The sequence below is a fragment of the Acomys minous genome (assembly GCF_964271855.1).
Source record: "Acomys minous genome assembly, chromosome: 7".
NCBI classification, from domain to species: domain Eukaryota; kingdom Metazoa; phylum Chordata; class Mammalia; order Rodentia; family Muridae; genus Acomys; species Acomys minous.
Window position 1 is genome coordinate 7,812,105 of NC_140488.1, and position 21,717 is coordinate 7,833,821.

General features: G+C 42.0%; 1 protein-coding gene and 1 long non-coding RNA gene across 6 annotated transcripts in view; one reads left to right on the plus strand and one right to left on the minus strand.

Moving 5' to 3' along the window:
• Positions 1 to 4,755: 4,755 nt before the first annotated feature.
• LOC311601308 (circadian clock protein PASD1-like) overlaps positions 4,756 to 21,717 on the minus strand; it is a 53,429-nt gene continuing 36,467 nt past the window's right edge. For 3 of the 5 annotated variants that reach the window (XM_084788694.1, XM_084788696.1, XM_084788695.1), the window contains exons 3-9: positions 19,743 to 19,832; positions 19,223 to 19,322; positions 18,168 to 18,317; positions 16,996 to 17,126; positions 15,962 to 16,035; positions 14,223 to 14,310; positions 13,442 to 13,956 (exon numbers count right to left, since the gene is read on the minus strand). In XM_084788694.1, the coding sequence (XP_084644820.1) occupies positions 13,756 to 13,956; positions 14,223 to 14,310; positions 15,962 to 16,035; positions 16,996 to 17,126; positions 18,168 to 18,317; positions 19,223 to 19,322; positions 19,743 to 19,832 (834 nt within the window). In that variant the 3' untranslated portion in view covers positions 13,442 to 13,755. Of the gene's footprint in view, positions 4,839 to 9,501; positions 10,055 to 13,441; positions 13,957 to 14,222; positions 14,311 to 15,961; positions 16,036 to 16,995; positions 17,127 to 18,167; positions 18,318 to 19,222; positions 19,323 to 19,742; positions 19,833 to 21,717 lie in introns of those variants that run through there. The other 2 variants (XM_084788698.1, XM_084788697.1) reach the window with 2 other exon arrangements.
• LOC311601326 lies at positions 8,199 to 21,624 on the plus strand. The gene is made up of 5 exons (XR_014780504.1): positions 8,199 to 8,480; positions 16,543 to 16,747; positions 17,277 to 17,344; positions 18,296 to 19,762; positions 20,928 to 21,624. It is a non-coding gene; the product is annotated as an uncharacterized lncRNA (long non-coding RNA).

The following is a 21,717-nucleotide window of genomic DNA, read 5'->3' on the forward strand; positions in this document are numbered from 1 at the left end:
GCTCTTCCTTCCACCTTGTGGTGTTGGTACCTAATTGGCTTCTGCTGCTGCTCTCTCAGGAAGATGAGCCTGGCTTCTGCTGCTGCTGCAGTATGCAGTCCAAGCTGGCTGCCTGGGAGATTCTGGCCCATTCTCCTGCCTCTCCTGCCATCTTGCCAAAGGAGTGCTAGGATTCCTGCATCAGGTGCTAGCTGCTGCATCCCACTATTTATGCAGGTTGCAGGGAGGTAATCAGACAGATCCTCAGGCATGAGCAGCTACCACTCTTATCCTGTGATCTGTCCCCCCAACCAGAAGATAGCATTTTAGCTCAGTTCTCTAGTGCAGTGGTGACCGAGATCTTAACATGTGTCCAACAAGCAGGAGGATTTAGTAAAGTTTATTCAGGAAATTTCATTCTGGCTGCTTGGCTGTCCCCTGCCCCTCCTTTCTCTGTGGTTCTCTCCCCTCAAGGAACTGCACCTAGAGGTTCACAGTCAGGTCCCCACTTCCCAGATGAGGAACTGTCAGGCATCCTAGCATTGGGAATGTCCCCTCTTCACATGGTTTTGTGAGGTTTCTCAAATGGAGAAAGCCACTCTGATCTTTCTGAATTCAGGTAGGCACTTTGCAAGGACCCTAAAGGTATCTCTTTGAGCACCAGTGGTCTGGAAGTCACACAGCTTCGTCCCTGTGGTCAGCCTAGCTCCAAATGCCTCACACTGTATAGATGAACCCCCTTTCCTTCCATTCTGGGGAACCCAGCAGAGACATCATTTTCAAGTACTCCCAGAGGAAAAGATGAGTGAGTAGCTTAAAGGGTACGCACAGGTCCTGAAAGCACACTGTGGAAGCTCTGGTCTGGTTACAACAACTTCAAATAATCTAGGACAGATGGTCTGGTGAGCTGCACCCAGCAGCTACCAACATGGGGCAGTGAGCCCCCTCCTTTCCCGATCAGGGGCCTCTGTGGATAGAAGGCATTAGAGAGGTTCCCAGAAAGAAAGAGGCCCCAGGACTTAGAAAGAGGCCCCAGGACTTAGTCAAGACTGAAGATTAGACACATGTCCATGGCCACTGACAGTCAAGTGCAGTGTGTCCTGCTGTGGGTCTGACAACAAATCTCATGTGACTTAGAGGAAGAAAGGGCAGCTCCCCAAGCTTCTGCATCCCCATCTGCATCAGGGACCTTGGGGGTTGGGGTGTCTCAGAGCCATTTTGTGAAATTCCTGGAAGGAGAAAGCCTCAATTCTCTTTTGAAGCATATGGGCGAGAACTTAGGGTGGGCTGAAGGGGCTTCTCTCAGGATAGGTGGGCCACAAATAGTGCTGCTTCATGGCATGGTTAGCAGGCCAGCCAGGAGGGCTGTGTCCAGGGGCTCCTCCTTGGGGATTTAGCACAGGAGCCTGAGAGCAGACTGTGCTGGCTCTGGTCCAGAAACAAGCACTTCAGATCATCTGGGTCACATGATCTGGTTTCCCTGAAAGAGGATCCCATCATCCCCAGGGAGAGAGTCAGACCTGAGAGTGGATGGCAGAAGACAGTGCAGAGAGAGGGCCCCACAGCTGTCCCCTTGTGGTGAGGGAACACTGTGCCAAACACGTTCCCAGTTGCTGGAGTCAGCCCTTTGCCCAGTAGGGCACTGAAGACAAACACACAGGAGCTATTTTTAGAGGTCCAGTTATCCCTGACAGTGGCTTTGCATTCGGCATGTATGTAGGACCTGAGACACGACAGCAGAAGCCCCACCCCATCTAGAAGGCACCCAAATGGTATTTCCACCTATGTGTACTTGGAAGAGCAGGCCGATCCCACTCCTCTCCAGACATTCAGTGCATGATGCCATTTGGGGACTTCAGAAAGAGAAGGGGACCAAGTTTCTGTCAGTCAAGTTGTGTGCTCTGAGTGCTTCCGGGAAACTGATCCACAGATTGACATGCATTGCAGGCAGACAGGCAGACAGGCAATGCAGGCAGACAAGCAGACAGACTGGGATAATCAAGCTACTGTGTATAGGTTTATTAGTGGTGAAGGAAACTAAGGCTGACTTGTATGAGTGATTGCCTCCGAAAGCGTCCTCATATGCCTTCTGCGACCTCAGGGTCAGCACATGTGGGGAGGGTTATAAGCAATGATTGTAGTTCTGAGTGTTTAGAAGATGCCTCAGCACTGACATACAGGAATGAGATCCTCGTCCACCCTTTCGGGTTCACCAGGGCAGGGGTGGTGGGATGGCCAGGCTATCAGGGCCAACTGACAGCACAGGTTGGACCTGAGAATCACTTTCTAGATAGAGTCTGTAGATAGTGGTAATGCAGCCTGCCACTGAGCAGGCCCCATGTTCTTGGTCTACACAGCACAGGAGGGCTTCCACATTCCCTCAGCCACGGGGGTCCTAGATGTTGTTCCTGTGGGCATCTGTCAGCGCTGCACCGTCCAGCAGAAATAAGACACCAACAACCAGACTTCTTCTGGAGATCTTTACTCAGGATTAAGCTCAGTGGGAATGGCCCCGAAGAAGGGAAGGGCCAAGATTAAGTACAACTCAAGGGCCAATCAGCTCATGCCAGGCGCCACCTCCTCATAGGTCAGAGCAGGACTGCTCGTCATCAGATCACCAGTTACCCTTGCACAGCCTTTTGCTATATAAGGACTTGTTTATCTTAGATAGCGCTCACCATCAGGATGGCAGAAGCCTATGCCATATTAAGGCACGGCACCTCAGAGACCCTGAGTTCAATTCCCAAGAACTAACCATGTGCTTCAGAACCATCTATAGTGACATCTGGTGCCCTCTTCTGGCGTGCAGGCACACATGCTGTCTAAATAATAAATACATGACAAAGCAGGTAGCCTGAGCAATTCAACATCAAAGACTGCTTCAGCTACTATTTCCTCAAGAAATTGCATGCCTGTTGACTTTAAAAAGGGCTATTCCCAAGGATCAATCCAAAAAAGACTGGACAAAACAGATACCGCTAGCTTTTGCAGCGCTTGGCCAACATCTTATTTTTCTATGGTTACCCAAAAGATGTTTTCCCCCAAACAGCAAAAAGTAATTTTAAGAGAACGATGTCCCCATTCCCAGTATGTGGGGTGGTGGTTTTTGGTGGGTTATCGATGTCCATTTTTGCCTAGGGAGGTTAGTTGTAAGTTAATAAAAGTTTCATTTAAGGATTTCTTCTATCATTCTTTCTCCCTTATTTTTCTATCTTATCTAACATTAGGGAATAAAGGGTGAAGAAGGGACAATATAAGGAAAGAATATAAGGTAGGGTATAGATTTATAGAATAAAAAGTAGATTATTGAATCTGCTGGCCTCAAATAATTTATATTGGTATTCAAATATTTCATATTGGTATTGAAGATTGACAGGAATTTAAGTTTTTTTCTTTTTCAACATTTGCTTTATGTATTGTATATGGTATGTTAATGGAAACTTAAATTGTATATTGTACACTGGTAGAAACTTAAGATCATTTTGTTTGACATTTATGTAATGTTTTATACATGTACAACTTATTTGAACAGGTGAAATATAACTGGTACAACTTGCTCAGTACGGTCAGAGATAGAAATTGTTAGTTGGTCACTTATAAATCTGACTAGATAATAAATTACTTAATTATAGAATAAGCTTTATTAAGTTTTTTGTATATGTTTCCAAAGGAATAGGTTGATGACGGATAGAATAGATAGATAGATGGTCTTCAAACACTTCAGAGATCCAAAGAAAATGGCATTTAATAATAAAGGGCTTTTATGACAGAGAGACACATCTGTTCCTGGCAGCACCTCGAGTCTAATCACGCAGCCATCAAGAAAAGATAGTGGCAGACAGCCACTGGTCTGAGGAACTTTGCTTATCTCTACAGCTGATGACAGAATGACCGTCGACTATGATCAAGCCTGAAACTGAGAAATTAGCTGCCCAGCTTTGCAGGGATTACGTGGGCCAATCCTCCAGGATTCCTGCTTCAGAGCAGTCTGTAAGATGCTTTGGACTGGCTAGCTGAAGGCTGGGATGCCCCAACAATGGAGAGGAACTTGTGACAGTACAGAAGCAGTCTTTAAGATGCTTTAGACTGGCTGGCTGAAGGCTGGGATGCCCCAACAATGGAGAGGAACTTGTGACAGTACAGAAGCAGTCTTTAAGATGCCTTGGCCCAGCTGGCTGGCTGAAGGCTAGGATGCCCCAACAATGGAGAGGAACTTGTGACTGTCCAGACACTCAGCTCTCTGTCCTGTCAATACTTTTGGAAGTTGCTTGCCTGCACTTCCTTCATATTAGATAGTTTTTCCTTCTGGAATCTCTTATGGGGTTGAAGACTAGATAGTAACAGTAGTAATATAAGTTTAGTGTGAAAAATGTAGATATTAGGATAAGAATCAGTAGCATAGGATAGATAGTTGAATAATTTCTTAAAAATTTTAACTACAAACAAACTGACTGTTCCTTGTAAATGTGACTTACTGGATAATTCTTATTTTGTTGTATATAACTTATTTTATTTAATAGAAAGGGGAGATGAAGGAGAGATAAACATGTTTTTGTTTAGATCACAAGTTGAGGATGAGAAAAAGACTTGTGAGAGAGCAGATGATGTTTATCCCCTTAGAAATCAAATCACCATGTGGGGGAGATTGGTTATTAACCAGCTGAAAAACACGCTTGAACAAATTCTGAGAAGAGGTATATATGTGAGCCCAAAACAAGAGGCGGATCCTTTGGAGACTTGGGGATAATTTTGGCTATTCATTCCTGTGCCTCAAGGTGCTCCTAGAGAGAACTGCAGGAGGGAAGGCTTCGGGGCTCTGGGCTCCATTTGAGGCTATGGGTTCTGGTTGCTCCAGGTTCCTGCAGAAGAAATCCTGCTGATTCTGCCAGGATAACCATTCCTCAGAACTGATATCTTTATGGTTTCATTATTGTATTTTTAAAACTCCTTTTCCTATTATTTAGGTTAGTCGGGTTATCAGTGAGGTACTCTCGGTCAATAAGTTCATAATAAAATCTATTTGCTAAGAAAATTGAGCCTACAGGGAAGAGTCAGGCAGATATCTTGGTGACTGAGAGAAGAACATACAGTGACTAGAGGAGGGAACCAAGGGAGAAGACCCAATTGGGCCAGGAAAATAGAAGGAAAGATGCAATCAATTAGGAGGTCATCCTTTCACAGGATCAGTGCTTGCTCTGTGCCTTCATAGGAGCACGGGGAAGGGGGGGTAGGGGAGGAGCTGAAGTTTGACTTAGAGATGACTAACATGTGTTTCTTCGCCTGTTCCTTGTTTTTAGGATCCTGGAGAGCTTCAGAGAACAGATGAAGTCCCTGCTGTCAATCAACTGTCTTAACCTTACCTTGTAAACCCAGGAGTCAACAAAGGGATTCATAGATGATCCAGGTAAAAAGTCAAAGTATTGTCTTGATTCTCCACCCTAAATCCCAGATGGACATGGCTAGATACTGGTCATTGGCAGGTGACACATGTGGAATAAAAAATCAGCCCTAAACCAGAAAACCAAACCACTTTTCTCAAGGCATTTACTGTGCACAAGTACCCTCCTTACACTGGCTTGCCTAGCAGACGGCATACCCAATGCCTCAGGTTTAAATCATCCCATGATACCAGCCCTCTCCTAAAACCTAGAGGTTGTTTCCTTGCTGAAGTCCTACCCCACTCCCAGTCAGGTGAATTTCCAGCTCCTCTTCCACCTACCTTCCCCACAGGCTGGAACTTGGATTACACAAACACTTGAATTCGCTATTCTAAATACTGCAATTTGCCTGTCCTGTCTGCTGACCTCGGCCTCTCTGTATTTGACATGGTTTGATTCTGTAGGGTTGTGGGTTTTGTTTCATCACCAAGGTGACTATGTGGTTAATTACCCTTTGACTTTTGGGGTCAAGGCCTCCATCTGGGCAGGAAACATCAGTGACTCCAGAAATTTCACCCATTCACCACCCCCATGTCTCTGCAGTGTCAGGACTTGTGTGTGCCATGGAGGAATGCCCAGAGGCTAACTGGAGCCACCAAGTTGTTGGTAGTGTATTGAGCAGTCTCATCCACCAAGTTTCATTAGCTCCCTGGTTTCATCAGACTGCAGCTAAGCCAGGGACCAGATCTACTGGTAGAAGGGTCTCACTCCAAGGACTAAGCCTAAACCCATTTACTGCTTAAGGTTCATAAGCTTAGGATGAGTTTACACTTGAGGCAGAAAGACAGAGCAGAGGTGGAATGCTGTCTTGCCTGATCATCTTAGCTTCTGTGCAGGGCTACATGCCAGTCTTTATTTCCCACACGCTCATGTCTCAAGTAACTGATTTTCTTTGGGCAACATTTTCCTAGTGTTGACTAAGCACCAGGGTCACAAGCCTTGAATATTTGTGGAAAGCCAGTTGAGATGTGCAAGGCCCTCACTTCTGGGAGTAGTAGGAACATCTAAGACCTGAGCCAACCTCTACCCATCATGGGAGCAGTTTAAAAGAGCACTGATGCACTTATGGCAGGTGCTGAACAAAGTCAAGAATGGTCTAGGAGAGCCAGGGGTTCTTCCCACTGGGGCACTTCCCACCTGGGGCTCTTCCCATCTGGGGTTCTTCCCACCTGGGGCTCTTCCCACCTGGGGCTCTTCCCACCTGGGGCTCTTCCCACCTGGGGCCCTTTTCTCATGGAGCCCCTTCCACTTGGGGCCCTTTCCATCTGGGGTTCTTCCCACCTGCGGCTCTTCCCACGTGGAGCCCTTTCCACCTGCATTGTGGGCAAAGATGCAGAGACAAAAGAGAACTTTGTGCTGCTTATGATATTGGCGATGCACGAGGGCAGAAAGTTGCAGAACCTTTGTATCATACCCAATGGTTCACCAAAGCTGAAGGCAGAGTGCATGCTGAGAGGAAAGAAACAACTACAGAGGGAAGGAAAAGATAGGACCAATAAGGGGGGACTGGGATTGCATTGCATAACAATAGATGATCATGCAGCAGAGCCTTGCTTACTGTTCCTGATGAAAAGCCTAATCATTTAACATCCCCTGTGGCATAGTTAATGGAAACCTAGCTCTGAATCTGAGAGTTGATTTTTAATTTGGTGTTTGAGAATGAATAACATGTACTTTGATCAGTCTGTCCTTCTCCCTCTCCCCTAACTCCACACATAAGTTTTCCTACCACCACTCTCTGCCCACTGAATCTCTTCAGTGCAGCCAGTATGTGCACGGGTGTGGAGTCATTCACTGGGACACAGACAGCCCATGAGAGAGTCTATATTGCCAGAAAAACAACCCTCAATCTCCTTCTCCCAGCAGCCATTTGTTGTCACTGATGACCCCAGCTTGAGGTTAAAGTGTTGGGGCCACTCCATGGTGATGTGTAATTTGGGTGGCAAGAGTAGTCCTAGGTCAGTTAGTGCAAGGTAAGGCTTCTGGCCACACACATTAATCCTTCATCAGGCGAGCAGGCTCTTGCTTCAGTTAGTCAGAGAGCCTGAGGTGAGGGTTATCAGTGGGGTCTATCAGGCTGTCCTCTGACAGAGTTAGAATCCCAGCAGGAGCTGGGAGTGCAGCAGGGGCTCAGGAGCAAGGCTTCAGGTGGCTTGAGATCACAGCGGGTGGGACAGTTATTAACAGGAACGTGTCTCCAGCCCAGTCAGGGTGAACAATACCCACAGGCTACAACATGTCAAGCCTACTTTCCCCTTCATTGTCCGCAAGATACACTTAAAAACATTGCTCAATACACAGCCCTGGCTATTGGCTGCTACTGTGGCATGAAAAGATGTGGAGGAAGGGTGTGGACTGAAGCTGATAGTCTTAATAATACTCTTCCTTTTTTATTATAAAATGCATTTGGGACTAAGAATCTTTATAAATGTTGGATGCCACAGAAAACTCATGAATATGCAGCTGTAAATCTGTGTATATATAATATTCCATTATATATAAGCCAAGTCTTGTCCTTTCTATGTGGAAATGAGCAAGTGTAGAAGTTAAATTAAACCATGTCTGGAAGCTCTTGTGAATTTCATCATTTCCCCTGCGTGAGCCACACTAATATGTAACTCCTGAGCTCTCCCTGGAGGGTGAATTGAACTTGGCCTCATGTTGAAAAGATAAACAAGGTCAAACTGACTCTACCACCCCATGTCTCCTCACTGGGTTATAGTGAGGTGCTTTCAGCTTGGGGCCACTTTATTGACATTGTTGTTGGAGTGGAGAAACACAGGAGAGCTTACAAAGCCACCTACTTTGAATCTTAGAGCTAATGACTACTGTGTTGAGGATGGAGAAGGCAGGCTAGGTCCCGGGGCTTCCTTTCCAGGCTCTTCAATCTAGAAGGTGTTGCAGCTGTTCTGTGGTGTTCGAGAGAAGGACCGAGCTCCTGGGTTGCAGCTGTTGACTCCTCTGCTCACAATCTCTGGAGAACTTCTCTGTGCCTCTACTTACCCTCAGCTGGTAGGAGTTGAGCATATGCAGGAGGGGCAACAACTACAGCAGGAAACTCTGGTGAGTGTCAGCATTTGATGAACTACCTGACAAAGTGAGTGTGACTGTGCTCAGCCATTGCAGGGCTGCTCAAGGAGGTTATCTCCAAGAATAGCCACATTCTAAGCAGTGGGCAGAAGCAGTCATGCCCACAGGTGGCCTCAGGCCTCCTGGAATTCCCATGCCTTCCTAAGAAGTGCTCAAGCTTACCGCTGTCCTCAGAAGTCCTGTGCTTTGTGAGGAAAGTGTTCTGCTCCCCAATGGCATATTCTTCAGCTGAAGAGCAGATTGCTAAAACAACTTTGCAAATGCAGAGCTTAGGCTGTGATTCTGAGAACTATGGATGCTGTCCAGCAAATTAGAGTGAACTCCAAAGTCACACTGGGACCAGGGTGCTTGAGTAGCTATCAAAAGCCCACATGCCACCACCATCCTTCTGTTGCCCTCAGGGCCATACCTCTTTAAGACCTCATCTCCAAATGGGGTGATTTCTGGTAGAGCTATCCATGCCCCTGACCCCCCCCCACTCCTACCACTCTTAATATAGTGTGGAAATGTTCTTCTTGGTACATGACCAACAAGCAAAATCACCTTTGTGGCCACAATTCTGGGGAGATGATCCCTGAACTGTACTGGCCAGCCAATCTAGCCTGCTTGTGAGCTCCAGGTGCAGTGGTAGACACTGTCTTTAAAAGTAAGATGGGGATAACACACACACAAAGACAAATCAACCAACCAAAAAGGTTGCAGGTGCAAAAAGGGTGCCTATATTCATAGCCACAGAGGAGGGTTCCAGCCATTGGAGTCTGTAAGTGTAGAAAACAGGCCAATGTGCCAGGAACAGGTACTGCATGAAATGTTTCTCTCTAGAACATAGGCTCTTCATCAGGACATAAGTGTGGGTCTACCAAGTCAGAAATATTCCTAGGATTTCAAAGTCAGCCTCACAGACACAATACTTGCAGTACAATATAGTGTTTATTAAGCAAAGACATACCCTTTTTTGAACAGATATTACTTCTCAAATTGGTTGTGTGGAATATAGGTTACAAAGTGGCATAGGACCACAGAAGACATATATGAATAAATCAAGATTAAGGCCCGAGATTTAAAAAAAAAAAAAGGGCGTGATGGAACAATATTTTTCTGCATTTCAAACCTCTGTGGCATTTCTTATTTTGGCAAAAACATTAGTACCCTAGAATTCTGCCCATTGAAGGCAGCTTGCCCCAGCAAAAGCACAGATGTATATACGTATACTTGAAAAAGTGTGGAGCAAGCAGATGGAAATGAATAGTAGTTATCACACACTAATCTGGATGTAATAGTTTGCTTTTGCAGCTTCCTTTCCATTAAACTCATTATGCTTAAGAAACAACTAAAAACTAAACTTATGAGTAAAGAAAATAACCCACCCACCCTCTCACATCAAGGGACTCTTGTATGTCCCTTTCCCATATAGACCATGGACTTAGGTCTTCTGCCTCATCTTCCCCTTAGGGGTGAGGATTGATGGTGTTCTCTTCAGTCAGAAAATATGCAGAATTATCTTGACCAGGCTGCCTGGTCTCTCTCAGGTAAGCAGAAGAGGCATGCTGCAAAGAAAAAAAAAAAAAGCAGGGAGAGTGGTAAACTGAAATATTCTGTGGTGATAGGAGTATTCCTTTATTTCAAGCCAGTGAGCCACTGACAAGTATCTTTGCATTATTGGTTTACAAGGTACTAGCAGAGGAGAGAGAGAGGCAGGGGGGGAATGGAGAGAGAGAGATAGATAGATAGATAGAGAGAGAGAGAGAGAGAGAGAGAGAGAGAGAGAGAGAGAACAGAGACAGAGACAGAGACAGAGAGACAGAGACAGAGAGAGACAGAGACAGAGAGACAGAGACAGAGACAGAGACAGAGACAGAGACAGAGACAGAGACAGAGACAGAAAGAGAGCTTGGAAAGTTAGGATTCCTGTACTATTCTTCCTTCCAGATGCCCCTTGGCTTAATGGCCGTCCTGAGAACCCAAAACTTCCTTTTAGTCTGCAGCATATGTGTCTGGCCCTCCATTCCCCAGCTTTTGTGAAGTCAGACCTAGCCAAAGTCTCAACTTTAGCCTTGGATTTAAGTCATTTCTGCACTTACACAGTGGAAGTAAAGGTGTCAGCTCCCACCAGGAAGTGGAGGAGGACAAGCACAAAGGCAGTGTTACAGGTATCAGTTGTAGAACTCTTTTTTGACTCTATTTTGAAGTGATTCAGGACCAAGTAAGTGGAACCAAATGGGGTGAATGAGGAAAATAGATTCAGAAGGAGTTGGGTTTCAAGCAGACAGCTGAAGACCAGGACAGGAGTGAGCAGAAAGGAAAGAGCCCAGTCAGAGTCATATGTCCGCAGGATGAAACTCTTGCCTTCCTACTCTCTTTCCCAATGAGCTATCTGAAACCCGACGTTCACTGCCTGGACGATTAGATCAATTTGCTGTCAACTCTGATTCTTAGAGTTCCACTCAAGAACATCATTGTATTGGTAATGGGCACAAAAAGGGCTACCTTTTGGAGTCTACTTTGCTAGTGAGCCCGTCAGACCATTTGCCAATTTTAATCTCGGTATGAGATCATAGGGACCCAATTTCTGGTGACACTGATGGTTCATTTGGTCAAGGCATGTATATGAAAATGGTACACATTTAGCTATCTAGAATTTCTAAACATTTAAAATGAAAATACTTCTGATGTCTTGCTTCTTTGCCAGATTGAATGTTTCTGCTCCTTATAAGGCTAGCTGGGACTTTACATGAAGAGCTAAATCTGCTGGGTTATTTTTATCAGGACCAGTTTTATTCTGTAAGTGTAGCCCTTAAAGATGGTCCCCAAGGTCTGTCTGCCCTGTCTAACATAAGGCAACTCCATAGATAAATGCTAAGCACACTCACTCAGCAAAGGGAATTTTAAGGAACTTTTTCAACATGATGAGACCTATCCAAGGTAGGTTCTAGACTGTATTGCAGTATTGCAAAATGGATAATCTCAGTAAGGAATCTGGATTCAGTGTTGAGCTTGGCACTAAAGTGAGGTGTGGCTGGGGAAGACTGAAAGTCAGATTGTATTTAGGAATCATTTATGCAGCTCAGTCATACAAGGATCTTTGTAGCTGTTACTACTGCAATAAAACCCAATGGTTTTACTCAGCAGTGAGTTCTACCATCACATGTGTGACTTCCTTCACATTGATAATGCTTTCAACTCTGCATACCAAATAGAGAACATATTGCTGGGGCATTCTCCTTATGAAGAAGAGTCCCAGATCAAAAGAAAAAAGCTATAGGGCATTTCAACTCTATCATACAGATTCCCTCTTAGACTGTAGAGCCACAAGTTGAAATAAGTCACAAATGACTCTAAGTCTCACAGACAGGAATTTACACAAGCAAACTGAAAGTTCCATGCAAAACCTCTGAAAAAATGTCTGTAGTAAAATTATTTATAATTATCAAAAACTTGAAAGCAATTCAGATGTTTTTCTGCTGATGGAGGGATTAAAATTGGCAATATAGTCATAATGTGGAATAAATGAAAGTGATCCATTGTTTCCTGTGACATGAAATTTGCTAACTGTACATTTCTAAGAAAAGGAGACAGATGAAAATGTCCTCACATTGGTAATAAGAATGAAACCAATGTTGTTTTGATTATGTAATGTGTGACATTAAGGGCATCACAATGGAATGGATAGGTATTCTTTTTTGCTTTTGTCCATCTTCCCGTGTATTGCTCTTTCTATTCCAATTACTTTATTTTTGTGACAACTTCCATGAATCCCAGGATGGCCTTGAACTCATGGCATAGATAATGGCCATGAACCCCTGACCCTTCTGCCTCTCCCTCCTGACTACTGCATTGAAAATTTTCTCTAAGTCCAAAATTAGTTCAAAATGAAAAACATTTACAAAATATAAGCATCAGGATCAGGCAGAGTGCCCCACCAGATACATCCCAATTGCTCCACGCAGCTTCAGAATGCACACTTCACAACAATGCTATGGATACAAGCAAATTGCACTTCTTCAATCATTCAGTTAGTTTTATATATTCCATTTTAGTCCTTTTGGAAAATTCTAGTTCCCTGACAGTTTCAGTGCTCAGAGCTTTGACTAAACTTTTCTGCTATCAATCACTTCCAAATCACTTTTGCATCTTAATAGTATATTTGCAATTTTCTGGTTCCAAATGAAAAAATAAAATAAATATCAGTAAGCCATAGCAAGCACTCCAGATGCTGCTAAATTTCAATGTCTCTTGCTGGTTATCTGGCTTTGCTCCTCTGACTGGAAAGGCTAGCTGTGGGATCTTATAAGGATTGCTCCACAGCTGGTTTAACAATAATGAATATAATTCCACAGAACAACCCTACAAGGTAACTTCAGATAAGTACGTTAAGTGCAATCACTCTTCATGTAAATGTTAGAAATGGTCACACACACACACACACACACACACACACACACACACACACACACACACCCCTACCTTTGTGCTGTTTTCAAAGAACTATTTGGAAAGGAGATCTGAAACTTACAGAAATAATGGAAGTGGTGCTACTAAAACTATTTGACAATTAAACCTACATTTGAAACTGAGGAGAAAAGAAAGATGAACCATAATAAGTGAAAATGTCACAATATAACTTATCTGCAATGAGATCCATGTCTCAAGTGTTGCAGGTTTTATACAATGGTATAATTAGGACTTTGTTATAGAAACACATAAAAAAAGCAGCAGTATTTTGGAGGGATTAACCACCTTCACTGCTACTTCCATTACATTGTCCTGGCAACACACATGCCTATAATTCTGTCATCTCTGCACTCAGGAGTGGAGCTAAAGGGCCCGCTCTGACTTCTAGGACAGGGTGAACAATACATAAAAAATTTGCGGCAAAACATCAACAAAACTAACAACAAAAACATGTTGTTACACTAAGACACTGCAAGGACATAAACAATAAAGTGTTATTTATTCAAAGACAGATCTATCACAATGTTTGCAGTATTAAAATCAAAAGCAAGTGAATAATACAAATTCAACAGAAAAAAAGGAGAGTCTGCACATTTCTAACTGGGGTTTCTAAAATGTGTAAGATCAGTGATTGCTTGAATCTATGAGAAGATATTTACTTATATTTCTCTGAATCATCATCTCAAAGATTTACAGAAAATGAGCAAAATTGGACATGACACCTGTGATTTCACAGTGTTATAAACAGAACACTATTTTAAACCTCCTAACAACCTTGAAGGTCATCTGATTTATTTCATCCACTTCCAAGTAGCTCATTGTACCTACTCGATATCAGGGGTGTAAAACCCGTGGAAGAAAGGCTTGTCCTCGTACCTGTGCACTTCCTTGTAGTTGCACTTATGTTTCTGCTTGTGCTCAACCGAGCTGATTTCCTGGTCTGAATTGTTCCAAGTGGCCTTTGCTGAGTGGCTGGTCGAATATCTACAATCTCAACCTGAGATTCCAAAAGAAGAGAATACATTTGACTAGCGGGATAGAATAAGACACAAATAATAGGAAACACAGGCAGAACTCAAACACTTTAAACATAATAACATACTTCAAGCAATTGAGAAGCCAACACTGTGTGTGTGTGTGTGTGTGTGTGTGTGTGTGTGTGTGTGTGTGTTTGTGTGTGTGTTTGTAACAGACATGAAGTAAATAACAACATTAGAGGGATAAAGGTTCATAGTTCTACACAACGGTGGTCAGTGTACATACTTCTGAGTCTGAATTAGGATGTTCCATTTTCGCAGCTTCATCCTGGCAAATTCTTTGCAATTCATTCTTCTGGCGTCGTTTTTCAAGCCTCAATAAAGCCATAAAGAAAGAATTATCAAAATGTGTGTTGTGTACTGGCCAGGAAACTTGCTCTTTGTTGGATAGCTTTCATTGCACTAGACAGGGTTATATAAGCTGATGGAGGGAGAAAAAAAGTCAGTGACAGTTTTGCCAGCTGTGAACACTGTCATCAACAATAATGACTGGCATGGCAAAATATGCCCACGTTTACAACAGTTGCATCAATGCTACGTGGCAACCGAGCAATTTCTGAATGGATTGATGGCCATACCACGGGAGGAAACATATGTCTGGTATTATAAGTCTGATCAAGAACACAATGCTGGGGAGTTCACCAGCCCCAAGAGTGAATCTACTTGCCATTACCTTGCTAAATGGGCATAGCGTCAATGTGCTCTCTAAATTAATGTCTTTATGCAATTCGTCTTTATGCCCATGGATTAGTGCAGTTCTCAGATCTCATCAGAGAAGTTCATTTATGCAGTATTCAGTGGTTAAAATTGAAACTCACAACTAGTCAAGCTATAGAGAATTAAGTGTTATTGGCATGTTTAGATATACATGGTACATCTGTAAGAGCCGCTTCCACACAAGGCTTAGGGAGTATTGCAGAAGGTAGGGCAGGAAGGCTGTAGGAATCAGAGATCAGGGAGATAACAGTGTCATGTGGACCATGACGGGAAGACTGCACTCAGGAGCTCATAATAGTGGCGTGGCCACATGAGACCCACAGAAGCCCTACCTCCTGTAATACTGCTCCAAAGAGTGTTTATTCTAATTGACCTCTTTAGAACAATATAGAAATATGATCCAATGAGAAGCCACTGTTAGAACCCAATCTCTGCTCTGAACACAGTAAAGACATTCATAAACAGAAAGAACTCTAGCTCAAGGACGGGAACTAGCCACTCAGATGTTTGTTTTGATAAATCTCTGGGTATTGTGTTTATTTCATACTCCATTATCTATTTTTCTCTTTATGGATTAAGCTTAACATCCAAATGGTATAACGAGAACACTTTTTTTACACAATGAGAAAGACCAAGGACAACCTATTTTAAGTAAAGCAAATGGTTTCAGAAGGTCTACTCAGGTTACATATGCTCATGGTAAGGTTTTGTCAACTAGTTCATATTTTATTTGCTTTCTCAGTGTCTCTACTTGTACAGACAGAGTTGACAGAGGATAACTGTGAACTATTGATTATCCTTACTCCATATCTCAAATGCTATCACGTGTGCTTTCAATACTCCTGTTTTTAAAAATATGTATTTCTTTATTCAGTGTGTGTTTGTGTGTGTGTGTGTGTGTGTGTGTGTGTGTGTGTGTTCATGTATGTCACTTGTGTGGAGGACAAAGGAAAACATTCAGGAATCAATCCTCTCTTTCTACTACGTGGGTTCTAAGAGTTAGGCTCACAATCTCAGATGTACTGTGTATATTTTTTTCTTGTTCCATTATTGGACCAATCTAGAAAATAATGCAACAGACACCAGTTACATAGTTCCTCACATACATGAAAATACACAGATTTGGAAACCAGCAAATTGGTCATCTTAGATTCATTTGAAATCCTTAGTTGATCATGTATTGTATGCAATTTCTTTAGTAAAAAAGTGTTTCAGCTCTGCGTTACTTACAGCCATGATACCTCTTACCTGGGGCACTTCACAGGAATGTCATCATCCGAGTCAATAACTATAACATTGGATTGAATTTCAGTGGGGTGTTCCTGCAGAAAGATTAGCATATCCATTTCCGTTGTTGCCATCATCATGTTGGCATCTTTGAGAGTCAAACCCACAGTCAAGCCCCAGCCTAATTTCCACTCAAATGTCTCTGCATACTAAAATATGCTTGACATATATAGCATCCATTACATATTCTAGTTACAACTGATCCACAGGTCAGTGTGAGGAAGACACCACGTTTATAGGTATAAAAACAAAGTATACACAAAATGATTTATCCCAAGCCTAGTAGATCCAGAAGAGGAATTTCATTTTCACTCAAGTTCACCGCTCACGATTTTATGCCATCATACTGTAAAGACTGTAAAGACTCTTCTGACTGCTGTCCTTCTGTTCTCATCTTTTATAAAATACACACCAGTATAGGAACAGTGTCCTAGAGGCCTAGAGAGAAAAACTGGAGTAAATCACAAGTAGACGTCCTGGTGCCTTGATGAAGGCTAGCGGAATATGGATCGGCCAAGTAAGATTCATTTTCTCTTTCTCAGAAGAGGAAGCAGATCTTGGGACTGAGTCCTACATCTTTGAAGTCTACATTCTCATGGCAGATGACAGACAACTTCCTTCAGTTTTCGCTTCTATACAACGTTCATTACTGTTTTCAATATGGAGAGGCGGTTTATTCTAAAACTGAATGTGGGAGTGATGGATCTGCTACACCACCACAAGAGGATCATGTACCACAGGCCAGAGGTCTTCATCTAGGCTGCTAACACTGCCCTGTCCATGGTGTTCTACTTATGCCCCCATTGGTGCCAAATCCTTGAGATTCCATCCACTGTAATCACTGTAATAAGTCCAGATTCCTGCCATTCACCTCCTAAACAAATATACAATTGCTCCTTCCTCACTGAATACTGAGTCCCTCTGCACTGATGTCCAGCTGCTGAAAGCAAAGATGATGTGCCCTTCAAAGTGAGGGAGACATAAAACATACTCACTGATTCGTGTGGCTTAGGAAGGATGGAAATGGTTCCCACGAGATAGTACTGTTGCTCCCCTAACAGCCTTGGAGCTGATGACCGAATGTTTCTGCTGTTAGGAACATATTTCTTCCAAACCATAAATGACTCTAAAGATGACACAATGTCAATTAATTTAAAAAGTATACTGGATAAATAAGGTGGCAGCTAAATAATACATCACAATGCTGTTTGCCACCCCAATGGCATTTTTCAAGATTTTGAGCCATGGTATTTTTCTTGTCTTCTTTCATTGACAGCCAAGCTCTGCAGATTCCCCAGATGGTCATCACCAAAATATGAAAACCAAATGTAAACTTGTGCTGAGGTCAGTCTTTTGCTGTTGCTCAATTGATTGTTGTGGAAGTCTCTAAAAAAACTGTGTGTGTGTTTGTGTCTGTGTGTGTGTGTGTGCATGCATTTTTCCATATGTTTTAAAGATATTTCACCTTTAATTTCTAAGAAACATGAAAAATATTTTAATTAGCATTTGGTTACCTGAAGCACAAACTATACCTCACCTCTGATTGTCTTGTATATTTTATGGCTCTGAAGCAGTTAACTTTTTATATGTCAATTTCTCTGCTTGCACATCCTTAAACCTTAAAAATTAAACATCAGGCCCCATAGCATACATGCCATAAATGTGGAAATAGCATAGATTTGTCTAGTGAAAATGTTAGAGAGATGACTTCTTTCCCCAGGTTAGTGTGCAGAACTTTAGTGTTTATATTTTATATATTGGTCCTTGATAGGATGCTAGAATTCTAGACCCCCAACCCAACCAGTAATTCAATCTGTGGTATGATTTACAAGCTACACAATCCATTTGTAACTTTAGGTGTTCATAGAGTTGCCTTTAAGCTTGGCAGTGCATTAACCTTTTCTTTTTTTATTAAGTTTTAAAAATATTTTGTTTTCTAAGGTGAGACAGCCATCATTTACCGATGTCATCTACCATATTTCTATATGGGACCACTTTATAAAAGTCACTACTATTTTTTTAATGCCTAATAGGCATAGCCATAAATTGTGAGTCTATTGATGTTAGATGTTTTGTAAAGGCCAATAACACAAGAACATGTATGCTAGCAATCAGGGAATCCATCACACCTGATCATCATGTATATATCATGGGATGGATTGCTTACCATCATAATAATTCTGCAGGTACAAGATGAATTTCACATAGGCATACATTTTGTTTTTTTCATATTTGCCTCTCTCAGCATCTCTTTGCTGGGCATTCTGATACGCATTTCCTTTTCTTACCCAACAGCAAAATTCAACAAGACTTCCAACTAAGGAGAGCAAGAGGCAAAGTTATGTAGTCTGCGGGATTATTTCACACAATGAAAGTCTTCCTTAGTTAAAAGAACATTTTAAAGAACACAACTTTCTTCCCATGAACACTGATACTCACTGAGCTATCATTGTTGTATGTGTAGACTAGTATACTGGTATTTATATAGCACTACTAAAATCAGAGAATTACTTCTGTAATTAGGGCTTAGGATAAAGAACAAGACAGAGTGGAGGATGATTATTCCATAAAATAATTTTCTTGATTCTTTGATAATTTCATATACGCATGTGATATATTTTGGTCAAGTTTATGTCCCATGCCTCCCAAACTCTCCCAGATCCAGTTTCACATCTACTCATAACCCTTTGGGGGACAAATGACCTTTTCACGGAGTCACTTAAGACCATTGAAAAACACAGATATTTACATTAAAATTCACAGCAGTAGAAAAATTAGTTATGATGTACTGGTGAAAATAACGTTATGGTTGGAGGTCAGCACTGCATGAGGAACTGTACTAAAGGGTCACAGCATTAGGAAGATTGAGAACCACTGGGACAGAGCATGCTCAGCCAGCCAGGGACCACGTCATTGAAGAAAACCCACTCACCTTCCCCCAGTATCCACGAAATGTCACTAGCTCCTTGGCTGAGAGTCAGGGCCCATGAACTACTACTCCCTATTCCTCCAGAGGAGATAGTTTTTTAATGTAAGAAATGTTGTGAATGAAATTATAGGCTATAAACTTAAATGAATATATGATCATCAGCTATATTACCTGATATTTTTTTGACAAAAATTGCTAAGGGGTAAGAGAGAAAGAAATTATTCAACTGAGTGTTACTGGTCACTCAAAAATCCAAAATTAAATTGAAACAAAACAAAGCCATGTATACATACCTGCATTTGCCAAAGGAAGTTGGAGAATGATCTTCTGAGATATTTCATCCTTTTGTTCATCAAGAATAATATCTAATAAAGTCTTTCCCACAATATCTTCCTGGAGAGAGTGAGAGAGAACAGCCTTTGCTTTCTATACTAATACTATTAGTCTGCCCTGTGAACCTAGCTCTGCCCTTGCCCACCTATAGGTATAGGTAGGTGCTGAGCTTCAACCCAATTGCATTGCCCTCCAGTAACTGCTCCATGCTACAGCCCATTCTGGCCATGGTTTTCCTGTGTATTATCTACCTCAAACAGTTGAAGCCTTTCCTATCCATCTCGGAGACCACCAACGCTGTAACCACCACCATGTACTGTTTCCAGAATTTGTTTTTATTGACTTGACACGAAAACCAGTGGAGAAGATGATGAAATATGGGCATAGTTGGATACCAATGGGTTATATGAGGCTAAAAGTAAATCACCCGTAAACAGAAAACCATAATGACCCGCTTCTCCAGAATCTGGAAGAACTTACTAGACGGTGGCCAAGAAGAGGTAACACATTCTGTGATATAAAAACGACTTTTCCATCTATGTTCATGATAGTTGAAATGTTTTCCAATGGCTAATAAAGACATAATAATAATATAATTCAATAGTGGAACAATAATAAAATGATAGCTTTATTTCTAAGTGCATAAATAATTATAATAGAACACTGAAAATGTTTTCCATTTCTTACATATCGTTAAGGTAGGACCATACCTAATTAAATTCTTCCTCCTACACAACAGAATCTACTTAACCTTAGGCATGAGATACTTATCAAATGATGTGTCACTTACACAAATGTCAGTGTGCACCCAATTAACACTAAACATGGGAATTTTTAGACATGAAAAGTGCACTTAACATACGAACATAGATAACATGGGTTTTTTGAAGTTTGATGTGATCTGAGAAGTGAAATGTAAGCAAAAGGTCTCCAAAGAAAATTATCATAGAAATATCAATTTGGGGGCTGAGGCTATAGCTCAGTGGTAGGACATTTCCCTAGTGTTTGTGAGGACCTGGGTTCCATCTTTACCATAAAAGGAAAAGAAGACATCAACTTATAAGTTAAAATACATGGTAAAACACAGCCAGAGAGTTTTGTATGTGTTTATGTTGGTAGAGTACTTACCAGGTGCAAAAGGACCTGGTTTATAATCCCAGTAACAGAAAAAAACAAATAAACAATGACAACAACAACAAAACAACCACCCAAATCAACAACTACTACAACAACAACAACAACAACAACAACAACAAAACTAAAGTAAGCCTAAAGCCAGGACCTGATAGGACTCTGACTGCAAGTTTTAGGAAGATTTTCAGGGAATGTCACTGAAAGGTTAAAATGAAGAAACTATATGACCAGTCCTCAACATATTAGAGGATACCATAGACGCTAATGGTTCTTCTTCTAGATATACATGAGGAAAAAAGCAGCGCCTCAAAGAACTGTGTTTGTCCACATTCTTGGCAGCATTATTCACAATAGCAAAAAGGTGAAGGCAATCTACTATGGTTTGGATATGGCCAGTCCTGCAAGCACTCATGCCTTGAAAGCTTGGCCCCCATTGCACACTGTGAGAGGTGGTAGGGTCTGTAAGAGGAGAAGCAGAGTGCTAGGTCACTAGGGATACTGCTTACCACTCTTTGGCTTTCTGTCTTACAGTATGGTTGTTCTCTCACTTGCTACCTCCACTGTAAATCCAGCTCCACCATGAAGCCATCTCACAAGCGATACAACCAAGCGGCCATCCACGACGGAAGCAGAATTTTGAACTTGCACTAAATAAACCTCATTTCTTAGAAGGCAGCTACGCTCACCACTATACCACCAATGCCACATCAAGCTTTTTGTCTTTATAGAGTAACCAAACTTAGCAGTTTTATTTACCGCAGAGAAAGCTTAACATATACTCCAAGCAACTGACAGATAAAAGGCTCTGAAAAATGTAGCATAACAAGTAGGTAAATCTTATTTAGCCTTTACAGGGAATTCTGCCACCAAATATTTTAGTGAGTGAAATAAGCCATTCCAGAAAAGAAGCATGTTTCATTTTATGACATCTGTAAAATAATTAAATTGTAAGGAGAAAGAAAGAAGTGAAAAGCAAACCATAAAAATAATAAAAACTTTTAAAAAGAAAATGAAAATCAGCTCTTTGAAAAGAGAAATCCTGGTGATAAGCCCCTGATAAAGTGAATTGCATAATGAAAACCACAATCTTCAAAAAACAAGTTTATTTTATGTGTATGAGTGGGTTTTTTTCCCTGCATACATGTCTGTCCGACCCTCTGGGACTGGAGTTACAGAGAATTGTGAGCTGTTGCATGAGTGCTGGGAATTAAACTCAGATCCTCTGCAAGAGCATCAGTGCTCCTTTTTTTGGGGGGGGAGAAAGGGTCTCTCCATGTAGCCTTGGCTGTCCTGGACTCACTTTGTAGACCATGCCGGCCTC